Source organism: Oncorhynchus mykiss, chromosome 2, assembly GCF_013265735.2.
Source record: "Oncorhynchus mykiss isolate Arlee chromosome 2, USDA_OmykA_1.1, whole genome shotgun sequence".
NCBI lineage: Eukaryota > Metazoa > Chordata > Actinopteri > Salmoniformes > Salmonidae > Oncorhynchus > Oncorhynchus mykiss.
Window position 1 is genome coordinate 30,742,626 of NC_048566.1, and position 18,537 is coordinate 30,761,162.

An 18,537-nucleotide genomic window follows, 5' to 3' on the forward strand; every position below is an offset into this window, starting at 1 on the left:
GACTAAAACCCTCTCTTCACATGACCTTTTACAGTATAGTGAGCTGTTTTTACGGAACATTAAGCGTGCTTAAAGACATCAATAGAGTAGCCATTATAATGCTGTCCATTAGCAGCATTGATAAACACCATATAGATAGATGTGTAGTTGGATGTATGTGGAAGGGAGAGCAGGGGAAATAGACTAGAGACTAGAGGGCCTGTTCAATGACAGTGACACGTGACAGGTAGCGAGGTTTGTATGAGCCTCTGACGGGTACGGCTCTGTGATGTCAGACTAGCAGTGCCCCCGAGGACCCCTCTGTCAACGCTGACGGCCCTGATACACGACGCAGCGAGATCATAGCCCCATGCCAGGGAAAGGAGAGGGGGATGAGAAGTGGAGAAGGCGAACATAAACATCTGAGTGCTAAAACTAGAAATGTCAAGCGAGATGAGGAAAAGGGTGAAGTAGCTACAGTGGTGAATGTCTAAAAATCAGTGATGGTTAGACTTGCAGGGAGAGTAAGGGGAAGTTGAGAGAGATGGCATGAAGGGAGAGGGGAAAAGAGAGTGTAGGATTGCCTGAGGGACGGTAGATGACCGACAGAAGACAAGAGGTGAACGTGAAAAGGATAGGTTTTGATTCATCTCTTTCCCTTCCACACTCAGATGCATGTAGAGTACAGTAGTGTTATCTCTCCATCTCTTCCATCCACTCTAATGACTGAACTGTTTCCTTTCTCTGTGTCCTGTAGCTGTGCTGGTAGCTGTGACAGTGTGGAACCAGAAGGGCAGTCGTAGTAAGTTCCAGAAGAGGGGCGTGTACCACCTCCCTGCAGAACACCAGAGCTGGGAGGACATCAGAGAGAACATCCTAAACTACAACGAGGAGGGAGGAGGAGAGCAGGACCAGGTACACACACACACACACACACACACACACGCACAGGTCAGACATTGCAGCACAGCGAAATGACCTACGTCGCTGTTCATTGAGATTGATTTCTAAATTGACCACCAGATGGCATCATTTACTTATTGTTCATACGTATGTTTTTAATTTGATGCCATTTCATCCCTCCAGAATGCCTATGACATCACAGAGCTGAAGAGGCCCCTGTGTTCCAGCCTGTCCCAGTCCTCATCCTGCACCACCGCCCCTCTCATCAAGTCCTCCCAGGGCTCCCAGGAGGAGGTGCACCCCGCTGGCTCAGCCTGCAGCTCAGGGACCCCCTACCTCCACATCCCCCACCACCACCACCGCCATCATCACCACGCTAGCAATGCTAGCTATACTAATGATAGTAATGATGCGCATGCTATCTCCGTGGGCCTCTGCCCCATGGACTTCAAGAGCTACGTGGCGCGCATCATCTGGGAGGCCGACAACGACAGTCAGGAGTTCCCGCCGGACAGCTATCACGTCTGGAGCATCGAGGGCGCCGGGTCCCCGGTCGGTAGCCTCAGCTCGCTGGGTTCTGCTATCTCCCACGATAAAGCAGAGGAAGAGGAGGGAGCAGCCTTCAGCTCTGACCGGCTATCCCACTGGGGGGACAAGTTTGAGGCTCTAAGTGAAATGTACGAGCGGCCGGCGCTGGCGCTGACATACAGGGACGCTTTGTGTTACAGCCAGAGTCAGAGGAGCCATAGTCAGGACAACCTGCCACACCCTTTTTAGGGTATTCATAAAACACAACATACACTGCAACATTGACTGACTTAGTACCTGCTAGTGATTGTGTCTGGTGTGTCACTGCTGGTTGGTAGTAAGGGAAAGAAAGCACACAGAAAATTGGCTCCTGTTATTTTTTTCTTCATGTTGACAGGTTTGCTGAAGCTTTATGTGGTGGAAGAGGGATTACAAGTCTTAGTGAGATGAATTTATTTATTCCGTTTTATTTCTCTCGGTGATGTGTTGAAACTGTATTTATTTTTGCTCTGAAATGATGTTGAACCAACAGGGACAATGTTGTTCTTCTATATTATAAGGACTTTGAACTTAATGTGTCAAATGTATATGTTACCGGTACCCATTTATTTTGTATTATAACGTTTTTGTTTCAGACACCCTATTGGATAAAGACAGTCATGCCAGGGAAACGGGCAGACGGAGAAGCTCTGATTTGTTCCTTTACCACATTCTATCCTGTGAGAATATATATTAACAGCATTTTTGTCCTACACAGGGGGAGTTCCCCTTCTTCAGTTCAGCAGGAGGTAGATATGATCTCTAGGAGGAACCTTATATAACTAAAGCAAAATTGATTAGACGAAGAAAGTTGTCAATCGTGTTGCTTGTTCCTTGATATGTGTAAGTTATCCGTTCTCATATGCAAGAGATTCTAGAGCCTCTAGACTATTGTCAAAGACTTTCTCTTTCAATCACGGTCTAATTGCACTAGTGGATGATTCTCAGTGTTAATTGCAGAATCCATTTGCCAAAAAATAAGTACAAACCTTAAAATGCTTAGAACGGTAAAAGCATTGTTGATATGCCCGGTGAGAAACCCTCACTTGGCATCAATGATGTGTATTATAGAATATAGTGATGGGTTTCAGATAGGAAATATTTTTATACTCCAATATAGATATAATGATCTCAACCCTCGTGGTGCACTGTGTTGATGTGTCTTACAAGGACGTGCTCCTTTCTTCTGTTTCTAGCTCTACGTTGGTTCAGAGGTGGTGTTGTGTGATGCCAATCATGTCTGAAACTTCCTGTCCTATCGTCTTGGAAACAAGAGGGCAGGATGACCCCACAGTGTCCTGACAACGTCTGATGAATGTATTGTGCTAAAGGAGACAGGACGTACAGGGAGGGGTTGGCTGGGGAGGAATAGCTGTGAGTAGTCAAAGAAAAGTCAAACAGTATAATCACAGAAACTCCATTGCCGAAAATTATTTTATAATTGATCTGATTGAAATGATTCTATTTTTGTTGCCGTAGGTAGACAGAAACTCCACAAAACTAGCTCCCCAAAATGTCTTCACTTTACGATTTTGTTCTTGATAAGTCTTATGTATAGCTGTATAAACAAATATCAATTTTTTTCCATGGCTGTAGAGTTACTGTGATGCACAGTGGGGACAAAGTGAGAACCAGGAACACCTCACTAAACAAACACACTGATAAAATCCCTTCTGGCTATTGTCTCCACATTTCAAATTACTGGGGGTGCCTTTTGTACGCTGGTGTTTGGTCCAATTATCGACTGCATCCTTACATTTTTTTCCCCCATATAACTTAACTGCAGTTGCTATGTTTGCATATTTTAACCTAAAATGATAGATACAATGGATAAATGTGGTTGCAGCCGTTCAGTGATTTTGATCAGGACACACATGGACTCCAGAACTCACAAACCCAGTAAGGCTTCACTCCTCGCAGCCCAGCGTCCCTACTTACTGTATTCAGGACTCGAGGTCCTTGCCCCCCATGTTATTATGTGTATATATAATGTACATATCTAACGTTTTATAGCAACCTAACGTCAGATATTCCTTTTGTATATTACTTTTAATAAAAATTAATTTTCTTCAAGGCATTGCAATGGGTTTTGTAACTTTATTTATCCAATGTATGGATGGCTGTAACTCCATCTCTATTATATGGACACCGTTGATGAACCATGGCCCAGGCTTTATCAGGACATAGCACTATATGAGAGAAGGTTCAACAACAGGGGATGAGAAATACGGCCATGATTATTCTTAACATAGGGACATACTGCCCTCTGGTGGTGAGTTTCAGATCTTTACACGAAATACATGAAAAATAATGTATTTGGTCAAACGATAGTTTCTCTCAAGGATTTAAACAAATATTTCTACTGTAGATGTGTCATAGATAATATGGGCTATTTGTACGTGGAGATGGTAGCACATTGTACGTACGATAAGTTGAAAAATGAAAAAAACTTGTCATAAAAATGAAGGACTCATTATGCAGTTGAGTCAGGGGTGGGGGGAGAGGGTCTCTTTGTCAGGGTTGGTTTAAGAGGGATGGGTGGGGGGTTATGATAACGCTGGCATGTAGAGGTGGGGGCTATGCGTTCCCAGGCCAACACAATAACCTCTCAATAACAACACAATAACCGAGACTTGGGAAGGGGGAGGGGGGAGAGAGAGCAGCCCATGCCTGCCTTGCTATCCCACTGTCTGCCTCCTAGACTACCCCCTCAAACACACACACACTGGCCTCATGGAGAGACATGCATCATCACACACAGACCCCCAAGCGGAGCTGACTGACCAGGGATCAGTCACTGTTCAGTCCTTTCAGGGTGGGGGACATTAGAGGGACTAGAGATAGGACTTGGGCAATTTTCTTAAAGGCCCAGTGCAGTCAAAAACATAATTTTCCTGTGTTTAATATAGAGTACAGTATATTTCCACACTATGAGGTTGGAATAATACTGTGCAATTGTGAAAATTACAATTCCCTTTTAGTGTTCGAAAATACGGACTGACATTTCAGCCTGTTTTGGTGGGAAGGAGTTTTGCCCTGCCTGGTGACATCACGAGGCAGTGGATAAGTTAATAGACAAAAAAGAAAGAGTTCAAAACCTCTGCCAAAAACAGCTAGTTTTCAGTTTTCCCCACTCAGACCACTCCCAGACAGCCCTAGCATAATTGTTGCTTGAGAAATTGTTGTTTGCTAAGAATCTAAGTTTCTTTTTGACCATCTGAATTGAAAACAATCACAATAAGTTAATTGTTACCCTGAAATTACTTGATATAGATAATGGCTGCATTGGACCTTTAACACAATCACATATTACTGACAGTCTCTTACAGCTGTTTTGACCCACCTTATCTAACCTTGAATTCATAAGATTAGTGTTGTCCCTCTGGTTTCAACATAACACCCTTCAATACCTGAGTGATTACTTAGAATGTTGAGCACGTCATTGTGACTCCGTCTGAGTCATGGTAAAGGCTTCTTCTCCACGCCGGCTGTCATTCGAGAGTGAAGCCTTCTCCTCCCCCTCAGAAGATACTCCCACAGCATGTGTAAACATGAACTAAAATGCCAGGCCCAAGACAATACTCAAGGCCTAAGAAGGATACTGTAGTAATGCAAAGCACATGTTAAAAGTGTAGGCCTCATCTTTAACACCATTCTGTGAAAAGGTACTTTTTTTTTCTTGTCGGAAGCGGAGGCGTGAGGCTCACACCGCACTCTGAGGCCAGGCGATGTTCGTCCCATTTCTCCCTTCACTTTCCATCTCCCCTCAGCATGTCACAGAGATGCAGGACTCCTCCAGACTATTATGTCCATGTAATAGGTAGTATTGTATACAGCTCTTGTGGCTTGATGCATTCAGGTTAGACCTGTTCTAAATGGCATGCCCTCTCCAATTCACAAGAATTTAACAAACCATGGTCGAAAAAGTACTAGGCAAATGCTGCCATTCCAAAGTCAACCATAAAAGCAGGCAAAATGTATTAATTTCCATTTCATTTATTCAATACATTTCATGTTCCCATTAGAAAACAGAACATTCAGTTTATGTACATAACATATACACATGGGTATTTACAGTTTAAACATGGTTCTTTGTATACCGCTGCCTCGGCAGGCATCTGCACAACACTGAAGGGTTCAGTTGACAGTCACAGGTTTGCTGGACAGACTGGGTGTTAGAGCCCTCCACTGGAGCCTCTGGGTTCTCAAGTCTTTACAGCACCATACTAGTTCAACTACGGCACCACGGACAGGCTAGCGCAAAACTACGCAACATAACATTTCATATGTAACTGCATTATACCCCCCCCCCCCATAACAATGTCAAAATCATAAATAACATGCATCCCGTGACTTAAATAGGTTGCCTTCCTTTGGCATTGTTAAAGAACTGAATTCATAGCCCTATGAAGAATGTATATACGGAGATAAAAACATTGTAAGGCTTAAATGAACAAATAAATACAAGTTTAAAATGACATGGTTGTAAATTGGTCCAAGAGGCCTAAAATCAAACTACTGAAGTCAAGTGTTCCAGGAATGTGTTGTGGCAGGAGAATGCACCAGGCACATGGAAGTGAGTCGTTCACAGTGGAGAGAATACATACGTTCAAAAATGGTGCTCAAGATGGTATCGTAAACAGTTAACCCTGCACAACCCTTTCAAAACGGCTCAAATGTTCAAACGTAACCACAGCAAACATCAATACTTCTTTCGGCGTTATTGTACGGCTGAGCTTTCCCAGGAGTACCCAGATTTAGACTAAACAGCACTAAATACATACGATACCACAATGCTAAGAGACTGAGTTGAGCAACTCAACTGTGTATTATGTACCAAATAAAATATTCGCTTTTTAGCTATCAAAACATCCCATGTATTGAGATGTTCAGCTTCAAGTAAAAGAGGGAGCAGCAGACATGTTTCCTATGGAGAAAGATTTGATTCACCTCAAATTATCTCCATGTAAAATTCTAATTCTGGGGATTAAGATTATGAGAACAGGGTTTTTGTTGCAATCATTTGACTAAATAAGTCAATATAGTAACCATGAGCTAATTTCCATGGTTGTACTGCATATATACTCTGATATCCAGCTTGGTATATAAAGTAAAATAACACCTCTTAACATGCTACACAAAGGTGAGTTATTACCAAAAGGCAAATTTGATTGGTCACGTGAGGATGAGGTTCCGAAGTTAAGTTTCCCGGCCTCCGACTGGTCAGGCGTGACGTCTAGGGAATTCTCCCTTCATCGGGTTGGCCAGAAGATCAACACGAGGAGACCCTGGGGCTCAGTGATTGGCTGGTTTCTCTGTGCTTTTTGGTGGAGTCAATATCCCTCCTATGGCAGCAGGCGACAGACTGTCTTGGCTGTCCGGTTGCCTCTGGTGAGCGTCGCTCTGCAACAGACAAGACACTTCATTAAGAACAACGAACATTTGTATGAGCAGTTCCATTCATTCACTTGAAAAACATTACTTGGTAGCACAAAATGGCTGCCCATGCATCAAGATGGCTGCAATACATTTCTGGGTGGAAGCGACTTGCTCCTCCTAAACACTGGTAGAAATATTCTAAACAGCCAACAGTGTAGCCATTCTGTTTTTAATATTGTACTCATTCCAGCCCCTGAAATGTGTGAGCCCTCACCAGCATGGACAGGTAGTCTACGTGGGTCTGGATGTTGTGTCTGTCGTCAGACGTCACTTTCTTAAAGTCTTTGAGCTCTGCTCTGGGACAGGCGCTGACCGTGCGCATGAAGGGGCTCATCCACCGGACACAGGGAGCAATACTATCCCACGTCAGACCTGCACAGAAACAGACATTAGTAACTATGTAATAACACAGGAGGGCTGTGGGGTTCCAGAATGGGGCCAACCTATGTACACGATGCCAAATCATTGCTTACCTGATACTTTGTGGACAACGTCAAATGAGAAAAAATGGCAGAAGGCAGCAGCAGCCAGTATCCCATACTGGTAGTCCAGACAGTTGATGTCCAGTATGGCCAGGTCTAAAAGCTGTAACATGAAGAGACCAGGACAACCATTAAAACAGCTGTTGGGAAGCTAAAAACCTTCCATGACAGTCATGTGTCAGAAGGAACAGTAAAACCTGCAGAGGCGGGGGCTTGTGGACTCACCTGTGTGATCTGGATGTAGGTGTCCTGAGAGAACTGAGGTACCAGGAAGTTGACGCCATCCTTTAGGGACTCCACCTGAGCATAGAGCTTAAGCCATGTGATCACTGTCTCTGGACACAGGTTCCAGTTCAGCGCCTGATGGAGGAGAGAAGCCATTAAGTAATGTGACAACTGAATTAGTACAGTGCAGGGTTGGGCACAGGGGGCTTCTTTACCTTCAACATGACAAGTTCCATCTCCAGGATCGCATCTTCCTCACAGGCGCCGTCAGTAACGTAGGCAAACTCATGGAGCTTTGGAGGGTAGATTTCCTGAGGGGCATAAGGAGGGGGAACGATTAGACTTGAGAAAAATACATAAAATGCAATTTTGTTATGACAGTATAAACTAAAGCAGTGGTCGCCATCCAGAACAACATGAAAACAGAGGGCATTACTCCTACCTCCATCTTAGACGCGATGAAGAGGGCTGTGATGCCTATGAGCTGCAGTCGGTCCTTCTCCATATCGTCCTGTGTCAGCATGAAGCGGTCAAAGAAGTCCTGAGCCAGATAAGCAGTCTGTCGATGCAGAGTGTACACCTCACTCACCTACAACAGGACAAAACAGGGATGGGTTAGACATCAGTCAGGTCTGTACAAATCCTGGGGCACTATAGTAAAGAAGTATTGGAGATGTAGAACCCCTGAGATAATAACTATGGAGGTGGAGTATCAGACCTTTGGCCCATGCATATCCAGTCATTACAAATCCAGTCGCGGGTGTAATCAAGGCTTATAGATGGGTACAAGTAACAGGTACAAGTAGGCCCAAGATTGTATGGAGTACAGCAAGTCATTTCAGAGACACACATACCTCTAGAAGCCAGTCCAGGAGAATGGCCCTCATCTTGGGCTTTAGTTTGGGGTGCTGCTGTAGGAAGCCCTTGTCATGGACATACTTCAGCTCCTTGTTCAGCATCTTAATCCACACGTCATCTGAGCTGGCCCAGCTGCAAGGGGAAAACACACACACACCGGTCTTAACAGGACATCCAGTGTGCAATCGCATGGACTATGAGGGCCCAACACCAGACACTGAATTTGTTCGTCATCAATAGTAACAAACAGGAGAAAACGCAAAAAGTTCAGAGTAGCTGAAGTGTCTCTAGTTGCAGGTCTACTGCCACCCTGACTAATGTAAGCGTTGCATTGACACACGTTAGCCAAGTGGCTAACGTGAGTCAAGTCCCACTAAAACACTACATATTCAGAGTTTTCTTAAGTAGCGTTGGGGGTACACCTTAGGAACAAAGACATTTGGCATCTGCATGAGAGGGGGAGCAATTTCCACTCTATTTAGGTGTAAAGGGCATTTGGGCTAAGCCCCTTCAACACACACTGTACCTGAGGCAGGGCAGCGGTGAGGTCTTGATGAAGATGTTCTTGAATCGGAACTGCTTGAAGCTAGACCGGTCTCTTGTCATCTCCAGCTCCTTGTGTGGCGTTTCTACGAGGACACATGGACTTGCCCCTTCTTCTGACCACCGTTTCTAGAGAGAAAAGGCACCAAGTTCAATCTCTTCATCAGCAGTCACATAAGCAGCAAATGCAGATATAAATAAGCATGCATGTACCAAGTGATAATTCCATATAGCCAACAGAGCTCTCATTTACAAATAGAGGTCACAGCATGCTACCAGCACAGTGAAAACTACCAAACTGCTCATAGCTATAGTATACATATGAACTTAACATAGAAAAGAAAATAATGATTTCGACAGAAACGGGTATTTATGAGAGGTTCCATAGTGTATACGAAACAAAGCATGCGATGTGATTTAGATTAGGCGGGTGGAGGAGAAAGGGACAGACAAAACGCGGGGTTATTGCTCAGTCTAACCCACTGACACAGTTAACGCGACTAGTCAAGTCTCATCAAGAATTACTTCGACATCAATGCGAATTTGACTATAGTTCACCCCTAAATTCTCCCACATGATTTACAGTCATCAATCACTGGCACAACTTGGTAAAGTGAATAGAATAAACAAGCAACCAACCTGAATTTCATAGCTTTGTTTCTTCACTGCGGGTGGCATCTTTTTGGATGGCTGAAAAGTGGACAATACAGTTAGCTAAGATTATAGTTCTTATTTGACGACAAACCAATAAAAACAATACCGCTACACTAACAGTTAAAAATAACACAGCTAGCTAATTGAACAAACCTCAGATTTTCTTTTTCGTCTGATCTTGACATTCTCTTCTGGTGCGTTCTCATCTCTTGCTTTCAATGTGATGCGACCACTGAAAGGACAGAATTTTTAGCGACATAAAGCAGTCACCATACCAATTGTTACAAACATGTACAAATAAGCAATGTTATAGCTAGCTTGCAATCATGCTTGTTGATAACAAGGCTTTATCCCATACCTGCGTCTAACGTTAGCCATTCTGTCAATTGAAGGCTTCAGAGTTCCACCGAAAATGATCCACTGAAACGGAGACAGGGCGAAAACATTGTTAAAATGGCAAAAATACTTATCTTTACAAGTTCAAAACACGATTGGATAATAAAAGGCTGTTTTTTTCCGGCGGTAAAATGGCATGCCAAATGGGTTGAGCTTGTGAGTACCGTCATTTTCATAAAGAAATCTACCACAAATTGCATAAAGATCAACTTTATGCGTAGTCCCAGTGTTATGTCAGAAGCCCTGGTAGTAACTTACATGGTTATTGTTAACAAAAGTAACCACACGATAATTATTTGATGGTTTGTGAAACCCAACTACGCGCCAATTTCTCGAAGCGGGAGGATTTGGACAGTGTTAGTGTTCAAAAACTGGAGAGTTGAGACTAAATCACGGACGTTGGACAGAGTGGATTTCAGTTGTAACAAAAGACAGTTTTAATGAGTCAGAGATATCTTGTCCCGCAGTTTTACGTGCACGGACCTAGTTCACATAACTCGGCAAGGAGCCAGGTGAAAAAGAGGCCTATACAATGGTTACATACATTTTTATACATAGAATAAAGTAGGTGGAGTCTTGTCGTTTCGGTCTTCTTGACTGGTCGGAGGGTTGGAGGCGGGCCTTGCTCTAGCCAGAGCGGGCCCCATTGGTGCACAGCAAAAGTTCTTTGCTCTTGGGACAGGCCAGTTAGAGGGAGATGAGATGTGTGTTTATATAAGGAAGAGGGGGTCAGTCTTATGGCTGGGTGTATGTGTTCTTACTACGGAATGTCTTTGTTTATATGAGCTATGTGTATGAATATTTATATAACAAATCCCCCTCTTCACGTCTATTAGACGTGAAAACTATAGCAGAAAGGTGGCGGTTGCAATCGTGGGTATACATAAGGTGGTGCTCCTAACCTTGTCTGGTTTGCATGGTGGGTCTGTAGGTGTAGTGCTACGTTTGGGACGGGAGTGATTGGAGGGAGTGATATCAGGAAAGGAGTTAGGGACATGTGTAGGGGTTGGTGTATGTGATGTGGCAGGGTGAAGTAGTTGTTCAATTAACCATGTGAAAGTCCTAGGGTTACTCCAAATATCAGTATGAATATCACAAATAAGGGACCAGATATCCCCAGCCTCACCCAGAGAGGGAGAAATTTCCCTCTAACTGGGCGAGGTTCCCTTCTCAGGGGAGGCGGAGTTTGATGCCGCATCACCTGAGGAAGGAGTGTCTTCATTTGGAATCGAATTTAGGCCGCTCAAATCAGCTCTGACTTCAGTCAGTGTTCTAGAAGGAATTGGGGCTGGGGTGCAATGTGTAAGGCGGTGCCAAGGTGTGCCTGATTTACCTTTGAGACCTGGACTGAGTGTGAAGTAACCTCCTTCACTTCGTACGGTCCAGTCCACCTGGGTTCCAGCCACTTTCTCTTGTGGACTGTAACCCTCACCCCGTCACCAACCTTTACCTTCAGTAGTGTCGTGTCCCCCGGCAGCTCCCCCTCCTGGACCTTGTGAACCTGGGTAGAGAGTGCTGCAGAGAGAACCGTCAGTTTTTTCACATAATTAGACATTACAATTTGTTGTACATCAAGGGCGGGCATATGACCTCCCTCCCTTGGTGGACCATGCATGACTCTACCAGTCATTATCCCATGAGGCACATACTTTAGCTATCTTAGCTTTTGCTTTTGGTTTGACGTTCCACCAGATTTTGGGATTGGGGCCTGTACACAGATCCAAATCTGTGGGTTATGCCAAATCTTTCTTCCACCTGTCTCAGGTGTTTGTTAAATGTAAGCCATTTGTCAAATTTGATTTGTCTTGGGATGCCATACCTGGGTATTAGTTTGGTTTGTAGCCACTTAAAGACTGACCTAGCATTCTCCCCTTTTGTTATTATTGCCTCTACCCATTTGGAGAACCTATCTACTATGACTAGGAGATAGAGTTTGCCTTTAGATAAATTTTCGGGGCCCATGTCGGTGTAGTCTATACTAATATCCTGAAAACATGCATTAGGTATTACGTATGAGCCCATTGGTGTTTGATATGGTGTCTTTGGGTTGTGTCTGTCACAACCATTGCATTCGTCACAAAATAAATCATCGTCATAAAATAAGTCAGTCATATTTTTTATGTGAGGGTGCCACCAGATGTGCGAGGCCTTTTTGGAGGGTCTTTAGTTTGCCTTCGTGTGTGGGGCCATGTGTTTCTCATAAAAGTTCTGGGTCCATCAGTGTGGCCTGCTTCATGGGCATGGGCTGAGTCTGTATAGATATTCAGTCTTTCCTTTTCCTCTGATGAGGACCTGCGTCAATCCGATGATTTCAGCTAATTTGGCCGATGCTGGTTGAGGGATGATGGCTGATTGAAGGGTGACATCACGAGGTGAGCTGTTTTTTCAATAGCTTTTGCTACTGCAGCAACGTATCTGGAGCATGTTGACTGTCCTACCTCAATGTGGTCAAGTTTGAAGAGTAGTACATCAAGACCCTTCTCTCCCCCTCTTGTTTCTGGAATAGGACGGATGAGGTGAATCCTTCCCTTCCAGAAACATCCAAATGGAACTTGTTCTTGTAGTCAGGTGCCGTCAGAGCTGCTGCCGCTGATAGATCTGTTTTCAGGAGTGCTATGGCTATTGATGCTTCAGCCGTCCAGGCCAGGGGTGCATGGAGGTTCCTTGATCGTAGGATGACCGGTGCTGCCACCCCCTCTGGGCCACACCCAATGGTACAACACCTGATAGGTGGGGTCAGGTGCATCATGTCTTCGTCCCAGTCTGCAGTGTAGAGGCAGTCATCAGTTTCTGTTGCATTGAGTGTGCAATGGATCTCAGCTTGGGGAGTCTTATATGGGTGCAGAGTGTAGATTTGAGCTTTCAGTTGGTTGAACTTAAACTGGATGTGAGGGGTGGCAGGCCCTGTGGGTAGGCATTTTAGCCAGTACACTTCTTGGGCTTCAGACAGTGTGGTCATCGGCAGGAGTGGCATCCTCATCATTCTTACTGGGTGATCAGGTGTTGAAGTGGGAGGGTTGGTTGTAATCTTGCTGCTCCTGCTGCATATGTCTAGGAGAGGGTCCTCTTCCTCTTCCTGGTGCCCCTCCACGTCCTCTTCCTCTTTCTCTCCATTGCTGTTGCTGCGGGGAGAGTGGTTTCGTGCAATATCTGGCATAGTGACCGGGAATTCCTCAGTTATACCACTGGTAGTTTCCCCCTCTGTATGGTCCAGTGTAGGGGCCTCGTTGAGCCCGTTGCCTGCAGGATATACCGCTGTGGGGGAGGGTAATGGGGTGGTGGGGCTGCCTGCTGTTGGATCATCTGAGAGACAGTCTGTGCCACGATCTGAGTGTTATCTGGCTGCTCCCCTTGGTCTTGAGTTTCTACTGCAATCATTTGTTTGGGCGTGATGGCTGCAGACATTTTATCTAAGTCGTCTGATAATGTGTATAATGCGTTATTTAGGTATATTCAATCCTTACTATGTGGTGTTTATTTCTATCGTTGTATGCTTAGCCTGTCCCTGGTCGAGACAAAGGGGGTTATCAGTATGTGACGCCCGCCACGTGTGTATTTCACCGGTATTTTATTTGAATTTGTTCAGCGATTCGTTTAGGTATTTTCTATAAATGATTCTGCGATTTCCTTTTGGAACAATATATCAGTGAATATATGCGGTTCTATAACAATTTTCAGAGTAATTCTAGGTCTTTAGGAAATATAGATAGAATGTCTAGACAACTAAGAGTTGTTCAGTGAATTATTTAAATACTTTCTGTAAACAATTCAGTAAATTCCTTTATGAACTTATATCAGTAAATTCGAGCGATTCTATAGCAATTGTCAGAATAATTATATATCTTTAGGCAATATCAACAGGAATGAAAAAAAACGAAAATCAGTATTCCATTCGATACTAAGGTGGCTTTGTCTACCAGCACGTGTGCATAATAGCCCAGTTACGTATCCCAACCTACTCCGCGACAAACGTTTCTTTCAATTTAATTTCCCCCATCTCCAAATCATGGAATGTCAACTCTGGTTCATCTTATGTTTATTGTTTGATGTGCAATAGCCACATCATTCCCGATCTCTGTCTAGTGGAAGGCCAAACTTACATATCCTATATCTATTCGACTACACCTCTAACATAACCAATTAAACAGTTTACAACTCATTCAATAGGATCTTTTACATGCAGATTCAGTCGATCTATTAATTAACTAAATCTCTAAACACAACCAATTAAACAGTTTAGAACTTATTCAATAGGAACTTTTACGCGCATACTACACTTCTACACAAAACCAATTAAACAGTAAGCACTTATTTAATAGGAACTTTTACATGCAGATTCAGTCGATCTATTAATTAACTAAATCTCTAAACACAACCAATTAAACAGTTTAGAACTTATTCAATAGGAACTTTTACGTGCATACTACACTTCTAATAATAGGCCAATTGATAAAAAATAAAAATACAAATAAAAAATAAAAACGAGCAAAACAAGATCTCCCCGATCAATGTCTTAGGTTCTTATGTAAAAAATTTGGGCACCGATTCATACTCACGCCCAGTACTTTCTGATCAAAATTTGGTTTAGGCTATAATACAATATGCAGATTTCGATATAACGGGCTCTGCTCACCTTTATATAGAGCGCTCCGATCAGATTTCCTGAGGCAAGATGAATGGCTGGGGAAGTCACTCTTCCGTCTGATTTTTTAGCCGTGATCAGTCTCGTCCTCTCACACTAACTTATAATAGATCGAATTCAAGAATAACCAAACTCTGCTACCAATTCTGTTAGTGTTCAAAAACTGGAGAGTTGAGACTAAATCACGGACGTTGGACAGAGTGGATTTCAGTTGTAACAAAAGACAGTTTTAATGAGTCAGAGATATCTTGTCCCGCAGTTTTACGTGCACGGACCTAGTTCACATAACTCGGCAAGGAGCCAGGTGAAAAAGAGGCCTATACAATGGTTACATACATTTTTATACATAGAATAAAGTAGGTGGAGTCTTGTCGTTTCGGTCTTCTTGACTGGTCGGAGGGTTGGAGGCGGGCCTTGCTCTAGCCAGAGCGGGCCCCATTGGTGCACAGCAAAAGTTCTTTGCTCTTGGGACAGGCCAGTTAGAGGGAGATGAGATGTGTGTTTATATAAGGAAGAGGGGGTCAGTCTTATGGCTGGGTGTATGTGTTCTTACTACGGAATGTCTTTGTTTATATGAGCTATGTGTATGAATATTTATATAACAACAGGCACTATGGCTAGCTACAGTAGCTCACCAACTAACCAACTGAGCCAACTTTAACTCTAATACAGCAACATAAAAGTTTAGATAAAGGATATGATACTTAAAGAATGTATTGCCGCAGCAATAATTCAACATTGGTAGGTATAATTTGCATGATGTAGTTTGCTGGCTAGCAAAGTTCCTTGCTAAGTATCTTTATGCCACGTCCCTGAAAAGCAGTGGTTGCTTCTATGTTAATGTTAAATATCAATCAAATTTGATAAAAGAACAGCGTAAAAACAATGTGAAGAAACAGATGTATTGTCTTATCAAATCAACCAACTAATGTTAGCCAGATAACATTAGTTTGCAACCAACTTGTTTGCTAACGTTACCAGTCTCTCTTGCTATTTGGTTCCTTTTCAATATTTTTAGACAAAAAAAACAAAAAAAAACGAAATGTTACTCATCGACATAATAGCTTTACCACGCAACTTCGGAATAAACTCCTGAGATATATAGCTAGTTAAATAAGCAAACAATTACTCTCCAGCTACTTACCCTCAGAAATGAATGAACGAATAATGAATGATCAGCTGTCGCGCCGGCGCCAATCTTTATATATATGACCATTCCATGGCAAGTGCGCATGTGTGTTCCCGGTTCATTTAAACGCGCTAAATGTTCAAATCTGAATTCCATTTATTGCAAATAAGAAAGCGAACATTCTGTTTTATTTCCCGGGAGGTAATACATTTGATCACGTGTTTTCGATCATTATTAGAGACTAGCACTCATCGACTTTGTATGGATGGCGGATCTACTTTGCACAAGAGGGGTTTAGTTGATATTTTTAGGAAAAAAGGACGCTTTCCTTATTTCCCGGTTAACCTTAAATGACGCAGTAGGCGCTGAGTTAGCCTTTACACTTGGTCAAGTATATATAAAAAAAAGGTTTATGCTCTATTTTCTTATTTTTTCGCTACAAGAAAAACACTTCCGTATTACAGGTCCACCTTTGGGAGGGGTTTCAAACTCGCTTAGCCAATCAGAGGAGGGTCAGGAGAAACAACGTGGTCTTCCTTCAAAATGTAAACAACCCGAGATTAAGATAGTGTGGAGCGCTGTCATATTAAAACAGGAAGATTTTTACACGTTTCAACGCAGAGATTATATGCTTATTGTTATTGTACATAGATTGAGCTAGGTTGAAGCTTTCTTTTTTAACTCCTCTTCTAGCTAATGCATTATTTGTCATACCAAGATAAGACTGCTGGACCCGTCCAAATAGTGACATCGACCCCCATGTATACATACCTACCTCTACCACAGTTTCTTACTAAACCATGTTTGCCTATACAGTAAAGCAGGATCAAGGAGTTACATGCCGAAATATTCTGAAATAATGTATTAAATGTTTTTAAAGTTATGCTTGAAATGGGCATTGTCTAATTGACTCAACAACCAAAAGCATAAAGTTAAGCCTTTTTAATGATTCAGAAAATCGACAGTTATTTCTGGTTGCCTAGCTGGCCAGCTAATTGATCCCACTTCGTACAATACCCCTCAGATTTCAACACACAATAAACATTAGTCATTATTCCATTGTATAGCCTTTAAAACAACTGTATAGGATTATTTTATCAGAGTTATTATTTTCTGGGTCACTGTTTATTTCCTAAAGTGTTGAATCGGTTGTTTGTTTGTAATAAACTCAGCAAAAAAAATAAATGTCCTCCCACTGTCAACTGTGTTTATTTTCAGCAAACCTAACGTGTAAATATTTGTATGAACAAAGCAAGATTCAACAACTGAGACATAAACTGAACAAGTTATACAGACATGTGACTAATAAATAGTGGAACAATGTGTCCCTGAACAAAGGAGGGGGGTGGGGGGGTCAAAATAAAAAGTAACAGTCAGTATCTAGTGTGGCCCCCAGCTGCATTAAGTACTGCAGTGCATCTCCTCCTCATGGACAACACCAGATTTGCCAGTTCTTGCTGTGAGATGTTACCCCACTCTTCCACCAAGTCACCTGCAAGTTCCCGGACATTTCTGGGGGGAATGGCCCTAGCCCTCCAATCCAACAGGTCCCAGACGTGCTCAATGGGATTAAGAACCGGGCTCTTCGCTGGCCATGGCAGAACACTGACATTCCTGTCTTGCAGGAAATCATGCACAGAACGAGCAGTATGGCTGGTGGCATTGTCATGCTGGAGGGTCATGTCAGGACGAGCTTGCAGGAAGGGTACCACATGAGGGAGGAGGGTGTCTTTCCTGTAATGCACAGCGTTGAGATTGCCTGCAATGTCAACAAGCTCAGTCCGATGATGCTGTGACACACCGCCCCAGACTATGATGGGCCCTGCACCTCCAAATCGATCCCGCTCCAGAGTAAGAGGCCTTGGTGTGATGCTCATTCCTTCGACGATATACGCAAATCCGAACATCACCCCTGGTGAGACAAAACCGCAACTCGTCAGTGAAGAGCACTTTTTGCCAGTCCTGTCTGGTCCAGCGACGGTGGGTGTGTGCCCATAGGCGGCAGGTGTGAGGTTCGGATCTACTGATCCTGTGCAGGTGTTGTTACACGTGGTATGCCACTAAGAGGATCATCAGCTGTCCGTCCTGTCTCCCTGTAGCTCTGTATTAGGCGTCTCACAGTACGGACATTGCAATTTATTGCCCATGCCACATCTGCAGTCCTCATGCCTCCGTGCAGCATGGCTAAGGCACGTTCAAGCAGATGAGCAAGGACCCTGGGCATAATTATTTTGGTGTTTTTCAGAGTCAGTAGAAAGGCCTCTTTAGTGTCCTAAGTTTTCATAACTGTGACCTTAATTGCCTACTGTCTGTAAGCTGTTAGTGTCTTAACGACCGTTCCACAGGTGCATGTTCATTAATTGCTTATAGTTCATTGAACAAGCATGGGAAACAGTGTTTATAAACCATTTACAATGAAGATCTGTGAAGTTATTTGAATTTTTAATAATTCTTTGAAAGACAGGGTCCTGAAAAAGGGACGTTTATTTTTTTTGCAGAGTTTAGTTATTGAAGATCTTCCTGCCAACTACTTTGCTCACTTGTGATTGGTCAAACATTTGTGATAACTTGTTCTCAATTGTTTGATGAAGTCCATCTTTTAAACATTTTATTAGGCTTTAATATTGCTGTGCAAAGCTGTTATGTGCTCTTTATTCAGAACTCATGAGAATGTCATACTGAAAGTAACATCATAGCTGTCTCAGCTCAGTGCTATAAAG

The 18,537-nt window shown here is 43.2% G+C and overlaps 2 protein-coding genes across 4 annotated transcripts in view; one reads left to right on the forward strand and one right to left on the reverse strand.

Moving 5' to 3' along the window:
- Positions 1–3,526, forward strand: part of si:dkey-22o22.2 (neural-cadherin) — a 128,149-nt gene extending 124,623 nt beyond the window's left edge. The window contains exons 33-35 of one of the 2 annotated variants that reach the window (XR_005036284.1): positions 737–894; positions 1,066–2,129; positions 2,646–3,526. Coding sequence is in view for 1 of the 2 variants with exons in the window: in XM_036945505.1 (XP_036801400.1) it covers positions 737–894; positions 1,066–1,659 (752 nt within the window). In the remaining variant the exon portion in view is untranslated. Of the gene's footprint in view, positions 1–736; positions 895–1,065 lie in introns of both variants that reach the window. The other variant, XM_036945505.1, reaches the window with a different exon arrangement.
- A 1,903-nt stretch (positions 3,527–5,429) lies between these two features.
- Positions 5,430–15,918, reverse strand: LOC110486705 (G1/S-specific cyclin-E2). 2 transcript variants are annotated; one of them, XM_021558487.2, is made up of 12 exons: positions 15,833–15,918; positions 10,009–10,070; positions 9,804–9,882; positions 9,636–9,686; positions 8,980–9,125; positions 8,450–8,585; positions 8,038–8,184; positions 7,811–7,906; positions 7,596–7,730; positions 7,362–7,473; positions 7,103–7,260; positions 5,430–6,852 (listed from the first exon to the last, which is right to left on the reverse strand). In XM_021558487.2, exons 1-12 carry the CDS (start codon positions 15,902–15,904, stop codon positions 6,745–6,747), a joined length of 1,302 nt encoding a protein of 433 aa, XP_021414162.2. In that variant the 5' UTR covers positions 15,905–15,918; the 3' UTR covers positions 5,430–6,744. The 2 variants fall into 2 exon arrangements, with proteins under 2 accessions (XP_021414162.2, XP_036801415.1); XM_036945520.1 differs by lacking the exon at positions 15,833–15,918 and having other exon boundaries at positions 10,009–10,092.
- Between the last annotated feature and the right edge of the window lie 2,619 nt (positions 15,919–18,537).

Coding starts and splice junctions, on each gene's coding strand:
- LOC110486705 (XM_021558487.2), bottom strand. CDS start 15,904: ATGGTCATATATATAAAGATTGGCGCCGGCGCGACAGCTGATCATTCA. Junction 10,071..15,832: donor TCGTTCATTCATTTCTGAGG/GTAAGTAGCTGG, acceptor TCTCCGTTTCAG/TGGATCATTTTCGGTGGAAC. Junction 9,126..9,635: donor AACAAAGCTATGAAATTCAG/GTTGGTTGCTTG, acceptor TTTTCTCTCTAG/AAACGGTGGTCAGAAGAAGG.